At 36.4% G+C, this 9,803-nt stretch overlaps 1 protein-coding gene across 1 annotated transcript in view; it reads left to right on the top strand.

Moving 5' to 3' along the window:
- LOC107675567 (protein jagged-2-like) overlaps nucleotides 1–9,803 on the top strand; it is a 41,604-nt gene that overhangs the window by 17,848 nt on the left and 13,953 nt on the right. The window contains exons 4-7 of the mRNA XM_016469977.1: nucleotides 3,756–4,010; nucleotides 4,903–4,963; nucleotides 5,973–6,103; nucleotides 9,084–9,203. Of these exons, the coding sequence (XP_016325463.1) occupies nucleotides 3,756–4,010; nucleotides 4,903–4,963; nucleotides 5,973–6,103; nucleotides 9,084–9,203 (567 nt within the window). The remainder of the gene's footprint in view (nucleotides 1–3,755; nucleotides 4,011–4,902; nucleotides 4,964–5,972; nucleotides 6,104–9,083; nucleotides 9,204–9,803) is intronic.

Raw genomic sequence — 9,803 nt, 5'->3', positions numbered from 1 at the left:
ATATATATAGTTTTAGAAAATATATATTTTTATATATTTTTCTTGATTTTTTTATGTAAATATTTACTTTTATTAATCTTTACTTTAATATTGTGTAATATTTCTTCTTATTAAATACACATCTTTAGGTCTTGCATAATTGCATGCTGTTGTTGTTATTATTTTGAATAGTTATAATAATGACAAAGTACTTCTTTGAAAGAAATCATCATCACAGCGGGTGGTTTCTGTGTTTATATTTGTGCATGTTTTTGTTTCCTAGACACCACAGACATATCTGCTGTCAGCAAGAGATCAATTCATCATCAGGGAGTCATACCTGCCTCACATTTTCATTTTTTTTTTACAGGTGTTTTTTCCAGCGCTATCTTCTAGAATTAGCTCACAGATGTAGATCAGGCCTTGAAGTAAAACAACAAAAAAACAAAATCTGGCTTTAGATGCAAGAAGGTTTTGGCGTTTGCAGGGCATCAGGTAGCGGGGGCCCTTGGAGGAGAGGGTCTCGCGGGACTGTTTACCTTTCAGGAAGTCCGTCTCTCCAGCTCTACGTTTGGACTCTAAACAGCTCTTTCTAGCCAGCAGGTCAACTGCATTGTTCACGTATCGTCAAGGGGCAGAGAAAGGGGCGTTATTGTGTTTCACTTGTGCTGTAGTGCTGGCTGGTAGATCGCTAGATGGTAATATAGTGGATAAGTGGAAAAAATGCAAAAGGGAAGTTAAGAAAGGTGGGGCACATTAACATGGACGAAAACTTAGAAAAGTGGGCGAGAGAGCATTGTGTAATTATAGGGGAAATTATTTGGCCTTGTCTGACTCTTTGGTCTATTGTTTGTGATCTGTTATCGCCGTGGCGATGGGGGCCAAATCGCACCCATTGTGATGGAGGCAGTGAAACTGAGCAAACTGGAGACAGACTGATGAAGAGATGTGAATGGGACAGAAAGAAAATAATAGGGAAGAAAAGAAACTAAGAAAAGATACGTTGTTTTTAAGGCTAACAGTAGCCATCATCTGTGTTTCCTGAGATTTTTCTTTATCTAAAGCTGTTGTTATGAGTTAAAGAGAGCCTCTCAGATCAAGGATGAAGCTCACGGATAAACACAACTGATTACGTTCCAGACCTGGCGAGAGCCGTTCATTTGCTTACCTGTTTGATAGTTAGGGCTCTTATCCGTGTGTGTGACTGTGTTCTTGAGCTGGCTTATCTTCAGGGTCTCCCCCCCACACACACACACGCTACTGTGACTCTACCCAGTAACAGTCTCTAGTGTCTCCTTCAGCTTATAGAGAGGGAGTGATTGGTGTGTATTTTTGTAACTAATTGCTGTAGATGAATTAGGAGTACTAGATTTTTTTATATTTCTAAGTGGGGGGAGAGTGAGAGGGGGAAGAGAGGAAAGCAAAAAGGGGGTTGGCACATTTGATATAAAAGAGCGTGTCGAATTCCTTTTTTTAGTCGGAAAGTAGGGAAGTATGTCAAAGCTTTTGTTCCACTTCTGGAATCGTGTGTCCATTTAAGGAAGAGAGCAAGTGGCCTGAGATGGGGCGAGCGGGGTGATTTCGGCTGTGGGGAAGGATTCGTGAGAGAACGTGCACAAGGACGATTTATAGAGCACCTTGGCTGGAAGTCAGACATAACGACCTGTCAGAAATACCACTGCCATATCTCTAAAACATCCGACAATTTTGTTCTGTGTGTTTAAAATATATTCTGCATTCCAGTGGGAGTTTATGGATATATATATATATATATATATATATATTTTAGATTTAATGAGAGTCTGTGGGTCATTTTACATGGAATAATCAGACTATCACAGTGAGTGTATGTATATATATATATATATATATATATATATATATATATAATATAGTATCTCACTACCATTCAAAAGTTTGGCAAGTGTTAAAGTCTCTTATGCTCACCAATGCTGCATTTAACTGCATTTAATGTAATAATTGTATATACGTATAATAATAATAATTGTGAAATATTATTACAATTTAACATGACTAATTTCTATTTTAATATGTTACTGTTTAATATTTTTATGGAAACCATGATCATATTTTTTTACTGTTCTTTGATGAATTAAGTTCAAAAGAACAGAATTTTTGTAATCAAATTTTTGCAACAATATAAAATTATTTACTGTCACTTTTGTTTCCTTGCTGAATAAATATCATTTCTTTAAAAATAATTCTTACTGACGCCAAACTGTAAAACAAATTCATACATGGAATGCAACTCAAAGTGCTTCACAAGCATAAAACAAACATTAAGAATACAATATCAATACAAGATAATCAAAACTCTATATGATTCAACAAGTGTAAACAAATATGAACAAATATAGAAGAATCAAATTGCAAAATAAATAAATAAATAAATAAAGCAAAAAACCCAAAACGTAAAATAAAACACTGCAAAAATTACACAAACTTCACAGACTATTATACTCATAAGCAACTTATACTCTGGCTGTTGCATTTTGCATCAATTGTAACTTAACTATAGAACCCCTAGGTAAGCCAGTATACATAGCATTACAGTAATCAAGTCGAGAGAAGATAAATGCATGAATTAGTTTTTTAGCATCATTAAAAGAAAAGAAAGGATGAATCCCAGCAATGTTTCTCAGGTGATAGAATCAAGTTTTTGTATTTTTTGTATTTTGTATTTTGTATTTTGATTAATATGAGACTTGAAACTCAAATCACAATCCAAAATGATACCCAGGTTCTTTACCTCTTTCTTAGATTGTAATGCTAAGGAACCCACTTTTAAAAGCATTAGGAAAAATGCCTGTTTCCAATTAATTATTTACTATGCCAAGGACGTTGTCAATCAAACAGTGCGTAACGTCTTTAAAAAATATAGGGATGGTAAGATTCACCGATTCGCATCGGTGCATTGGCATAAAACCACTGCATAAAACCATCACCACAGCTGCTACGTGAATATGACATATCACAACTGTCCTGAGAGTCACATAGAATATAAATTAACATGGCAGAGTAAAAGCTGCATATTCCACCAAATAATTACAATGAACCAAAGAAATAAAAGCAAACTATCTGTATACCATATTGAATTTCATAGCATCATATTTTTTCCATTGCATCGTGTTGCATTGAATCACATTGTGTTGAATCGGATCGCACTGCATCGTAATAGGGGTAAATCGTATCACATCACATCAGTAGCTACTTCATATGTATCTTTAATGTATCGTATCGTTGGCTATGCAATCATGTCACCACCTCATTCACCCATATCCCTATCATATCCCTAGACGATGTTATTGCTAATTTAATCAGGTGTGAATTTCTTGTTTGGAATGGAAAGAGCTGCAATGTGAGAATCTCAAGCCAACACCCACCTTCATGAACAGCATAGATTAGATTTGAATCATTGTTGATGTTGTGTTCTCTCGCACTTTAAGAAGCTGTTTTTCTTTTTCCCACACACCCACAAACAGACTTTCCCTTTCCCCTACACTGCTACATTGTGACTGTAGTTCATCGCAAGGTCACAGCGTTTCTCTTTGCTATAGAGGGAGTTTGGATGTGTGTGTGTTTTCCTTGGAGGGGTGGGGGGGCTTGTCTGTTCCTGATTGTATTATTTCCTCACTGGCTCCCAAGCAGTCTGAGACAAGTATGTGTTCCACTGAAGCAGGAAGACAGGCCGTGCTTTGTAATACACACACACACACACATACACATATAAATAAACATTTCTGTATCTCCCATAGGTGATGATCTGTTGATCGAGAGGAGTGTTAATCGTGGAGAAATGAACCCTGGAGAGGAGCGACAGCTCATTCAGCACAAGGGCCGAACAGCCAGCATCCAGTACAGTGTGCGTGTGCGCTGCGACCGCCATTACTACGGCAACAAGTGCAACAAACAGTGTCGCCCCCGAGACGATTACTTTGGCCATTACACGTGCGATCAGTCCGGCAATCAGCAGTGCATGGAGGGCTGGACCGGACAAGATTGCAAGAAAGGTGTGCGAGTTTGCTAACACACACATAAGATAGCAGCAATTAGCAAATGAAAATGATCCAACAATCCAATCAAGTCCCATCCTACATTTTTTCTAGTTTAAGAAATTTCACTTGGATATAAATCACATGGGCAGAAAAGATGATCACAACTTCCGTTTCATACCAACTTTAAGTTTTACGTTTTGTTTTATGTTATGTTTTACGACAACATTGCGTAAGATACTGTGGTCCATGAATTTAATATTACTGTGAGTGATTTTGACTATGTTGCATGCAACATCACATGCAGCAGTGTTTTAAAAAAGTGAGGATTTCTTGACATGCAAATTTTTGGCAGCAAAAACTAAGATTAAGATTCCTTATCTGTTACTGTAGAATGCAGTGACTTCTTATGGTGTGGGCAATATGACCAAAATCTTTTTCAACTATATGAGTAATTTTATTTCATGATAAACAATGTTACAGTAAGATTGTAACTTTAGATGCTAATGAAATATTGCAATTATTGATCTATAATTGATCAATTATTGATCACCGCAGCAAAAAAGTAATATAAGTACAAAGTTCCTAAGCAACATACTAACAACTTCAAGCAGTTTATACATATATTTACACACAGTATCCACAACATAAACATTATAGCAAAATCTCTATCAAATGACACTTCATATTATATTATGTTGCCAGTCTTAACTTCTTTTTTTTTTTTACAGGTAATACATCCCATTTATGATAAAAATGTTCACGTTTCCCTGACCTCCAGCAATAAACACATTATACGTGTGAACACCTTATTATAATTGTCATCAGTCTGTGACTGTAAATTACATGTGTAAATCAAGGGAGAGCAAAGAAATATAATAAAGCTCATTCATATTTATTTGTCTTTCAGCTATCTGTAAGCAAGGCTGCAGTGAACTTCACGGAAGCTGTGACACTCCGGGAGAATGTGTGTAAGTGTTAGTTGATCTCTCTCTCTCTCTCTCTCTCTGTTCAGGTCATGCATCCCGACGAGATGAGTCTGTTCATTAGAGTAAAATTGTTTCGCACACACATTTTCTGGCATGCACAGCAGCTTTAAATAGTCTTGAATGAGCTGAGCAGACAACTGAATGATAATATGACAATATTAGCTCCGCCTCCCTCATGAATGTCTATATTTAGAATGGAATATTAGCTTATTACTGAATACTCTGCAGTAAATACTGGATGTTATTTTTAAATATATGAAAATGAAAGCATTAAACATATCAAAGTGTGTACTGTCTATGGTACTGTACTGTTTACAGTTATAGACATGAGCTCACTACGTTTGTCACATGATCTCTTCACATTTGCATGTTTAATTTGGCCAGTGATCACCTTTAAAATTTTAATTAAAAACATTTTTAAATTTGGCTGTTTAATTAAATAATCAGTAAAGAAATAGATGTTCAAAATAGTAGTTCATAGTAAAAGTGTGCTCTTTGATATAGTGAACATTGTTATGTGTATTGAATTGTCACCTCTCTCATGAGTGTGTCTCTGTGTGCAAGTCCAGTTTCGTGTGTCTGAATGACATTTCTTTTCCTCTGTGTTAATTCAGCCAACTTTTAAAGTATGTGAGCTGGAAATGACCTTTGACCACCAGTCTGTCTGGAATTCATTGCTTTCTAAGATTAGGAAAGAGACAGAGGTCATGACCTATGTCTGCTACTGGAAAGAAGTTTACACTCCTGTCTCCGTGATACTCAGACGTCCCTCTCTTAGAGTTACCACTGTAGTGTACATGTGCAATGTGTGACACTACCATAAACTTATATACTAAATAAAAAGAAAGTGGAAAATCATGCTAAGCTGACATGATGTAATAGGTTTAACTGCTGTTTGATAAATGTGTTAAGTGGTATAGATTCAGTTCAGGGAGGCTTGTGCAGAAATATCACACACACACTCCTGTTCATTGCTCTGTTGGCTTTGTAGGTGTAAGTACGGCTGGCAGGGCCCACTGTGCGATGAGTGTTTACTGTACCCGGGCTGTGTGCATGGCACCTGTATGAAACCCTGGACCTGCACCTGTGAGAAGAACTGGGGAGGACTTCTGTGTGACAAAGGTAGGTTGAATTGCCTTCTTTTAAAGGGGACATCAGATGAAATTTTCACTTTGTTAGCCGTTTTTTTGCATTTAGTTAGGTTTCTGGCATGACTGCCAGCACAGAATAGCTGAAAAGAAAACACACAGCCAGTTTTTTTTTTTTTTAAATAAATAAATTAATTAATACTTTTATCCAGCAAGGTTTGAATAAAAGATACAGTAAAGATGTTTATAATGTTATAGAAAATTTCTATTTCAGATAAATGCTGTTCTTTTATCAACACAGATAATAAGAAGAAATGTTGCTTGAGTGCCAAATGAGCATATTATTATGATTTCTGAAGGGTCATGTGACACTGAAGACTGGAGTAATGGCTGATGGAAATTCAGCTTTACCATCTCAGGAATAGACTACATTTTAAATATATTAAAATAGAAAATATATATATATATATATATATGTATATATATATTTCCATTCACATCATTTATTGTACAGTTATATTGTACAGTTTGATGCCTAAATTAACTTGTAGCATTTAAACGATTAATTTTAGTGTAATTTATTTAGACAAATTAGTGTAGATAGTACCGCTCATATTGGTAATATGCAAATGATCTCTGGCCTCAGGTACGTGATTGGGCTTCTGATGATCATGTCACCACCTCATTCACCCATATCCCTATCATATCCCTAGACGATGTTATTGCTAATTTAATCAGGTGTGAATTTCTTGTTTGGAATGGAAAGAGCTGCAATGTGAGAATCTCAAGCCAACACCCACCTTCATGAACAGCATAGATTAGATTTGAATCATTGTTGATGTTGTGTTCTCTCGCACTTTAAGAAGCTGTTTTTCTTTTTCCCACACACCCACAAACAGACTTTCCCTTTCCCCTACACTGCTACATTGTGACTGTAGTTCATCGCAAGGTCACAGCGTTTCTCTTTGCTATCCAAAATGATACCCAGGTTCTTTACCTCTTTCTTAGATTGTAATGCTAAGGAACCCACTTTTAAAAGCATTAGGAAAAATGCCTGTTTCCAATTAATTATTTACTATGCCAAGGACGTTGTCAATCAAACAGTGCGTAACGTCTTTAAAAAATATAGGGATGGTAAGATTCACCGATTCGCATCGGTGCATTGGCATAAAACCACTGCATAAAACCATCACCACAGCTGCTACGTGAATATGACATATCACAACTGTCCTGAGAGTCACATAGAATATAAATTAACATGGCAGAGTAAAAGCTGCATATTCCACCAAATAATTACAATGAACCAAAGAAATAAAAGCAAACTATCTGTATACCATATTGAATTTCATAGCATCATATTTTTTCCATTGCATCGTGTTGCATTGAATCACATTGTGTTGAATCGGATCGCACTGCATCGTAATAGGGGTAAATCGTATCACATCACATCAGTAGCTACTTCATATGTATCTTTAATGTATCGTATCGTTGGCTATGCATTGAGATGCGTATCGCATCGGCCTCAGTTATGGAGATGCACATCCCTAAAAAATACTGTTGGTATAGAGTCAAGACAGCTGGAAGAGTAATAATTTAACTAAGAAATAATTTGCAGAAGATTCTCTTTATTAAATGTCCTGAACATTTCCCTTTTATAATGTGTGTGTGTGTATATATATATATATGTATATATATATATGTATATCAGCCAACTTTTAAAGTATGTGAGGTGGAAGTGACCTTTGACCACCAGTCTGTCTGGAATTCATTGCTTTCTAAGATTAGAAAAGAGACAGAGGTCATGACCTATGTCTGCTACTGGAAAGAAGTTTACACTCCTGTCTCCGTGATACTCAGACGTCCCTCTCTTAGAGTTACCACTGTAGTGTACATGTGCAATGTGTGACACTACCATAAACTTATATACTAAATAAAAAGAAAGTGGAAAATCATGCTAAGCTGACATGATGTAATAGGTTTAACTGCTGTTTGATAAATGTGTTAAGTGGTATAGATTCAGTTCAGGGAGGCTTGTGCAGAAATATCACACACACACTCCTGTTCATTGCTCTGTTGGCTTTGTAGGTGTAAGTACGGCTGGCAGGGCCCACTGTGCGATGAGTGTTTACTGTACCCGGGCTGTGTGCATGGCACCTGTATGAAACCCTGGACCTGCACCTGTGAGAAGAACTGGGGAGGACTTCTGTGTGACAAAGGTAGGTTGAATTGCCTTCTTTTAAAGGGGACATCAGATGAAATTTTCACTTTGTTAGCCGTTTTTTTGCATTTAGTTAGGTTTCTGGCATGACTGCCAGCACAGAATAGCTGAAAAGAAAACACACAGCCAGTTTTTTTTTTTTTTAAATAAATAAATTAATTAATACTTTTATCCAGCAAGGTTTGAATAAAAGATACAGTAAAGATGTTTATAATGTTATAGAAAATTTCTATTTCAGATAAATGCTGTTCTTTTATCAACACAGATAATAAGAAGAAATGTTGCTTGAGTGCCAAATGAGCATATTATTATGATTTCTGAAGGGTCATGTGACACTGAAGACTGGAGTAATGGCTGATGGAAATTCAGCTTTACCATCTCAGGAATAGACTACATTTTAAATATATTAAAATAGAAAAGAGTTATTTTAAATTGTAATAATATTTCACAATATTACTGTTTTACTTTATATTTGATCAATTAAACGCAACATTGATGGGCATAAAAATCTTACTTAACCCAAACTTTTGAATGGTAGTTTATCTAAACAATTTGCAAACATACACATTCACAAAATAACCCTTTTATATGAGATTCTTGGTGTTATTAAATGTTTTGTTAAGATATTAAATGAATGCAGTTGATTCATGCAGTTGGTCTGTTCCCTTTCACTTTATAACATTCACTGACATCCACACACATTTTGCTGCTCTGAATGGAGTGTTACAACTTTATCTGCCATATGCTTTCCTGCTAGAAAAGACTGATTTTGTTTTATGTATTTGTTTCTGTACAGATCTAAATTACTGTGGCACACACAAGCCCTGTGTAAATGGAGGCACGTGTCTGAATACAGAGCCAGATGAATATTTCTGCTCCTGCCCAGAGGGTTACTCTGGCAAAAACTGTCAAATCGGTAAGATAGCTTACTAAAACTCTGACAAAAGTTGTCATATAATTCTCAAAACTATTATTAAAGGGGTCATATGATGCGATTTCAAGTTTTCCTTTCTCTTTGGAGTGTTACAAGCTGTTCGTGCATAGATAAGATCCCTAAAGTTGCAAAGACTAAAGTCTCAAACCCAAAGAGATATTCTTTAAAAAAGTTAAGAGTCGTCCACGCTCTCCTAAACGCCTCGTTTAAACACGCCCCCACGTCTACGTCACTGTGTGGGACGATTTGCATAACACCGCCCAAATGTTCACGCAAAGAAAGAAGGTGTAACTTTGATTCTTGCTGTAGTATTGTTGCTGCCGCCGCCGCCATGTTGTGGAGACGCTGTGTGTTTCGTTGTGAAAGCGAAACTACTTTGTTTGGCCTTTCAAAAGAGGACACAACTAGAAATCAGTGGTTAAGTTGTATTTACAACACTGTTCCAGAACAGTTCAACCCAAATATTCGAGTGTGTGCAGCACATTTTATGGAGGCCTGTTTCCTGGGAGAGTAGCCTACAATGCCGGCTATGGTACAAAGACTGTTTCTATAAAGTGGGGCAATTCCAACTTTGCAAGGACA

This window comes from Sinocyclocheilus anshuiensis, unplaced genomic scaffold (genome assembly GCF_001515605.1).
Source record: "Sinocyclocheilus anshuiensis isolate Anshui unplaced genomic scaffold, SAMN03320099.WGS_v1.1 scaffold1097, whole genome shotgun sequence".
Taxonomy (NCBI): Eukaryota; Metazoa; Chordata; class Actinopteri; order Cypriniformes; family Cyprinidae; genus Sinocyclocheilus; species Sinocyclocheilus anshuiensis.
Note: the sequence above shows the minus strand (reverse complement) of the source record. Positions and strands in the feature narration are given on the sequence as shown.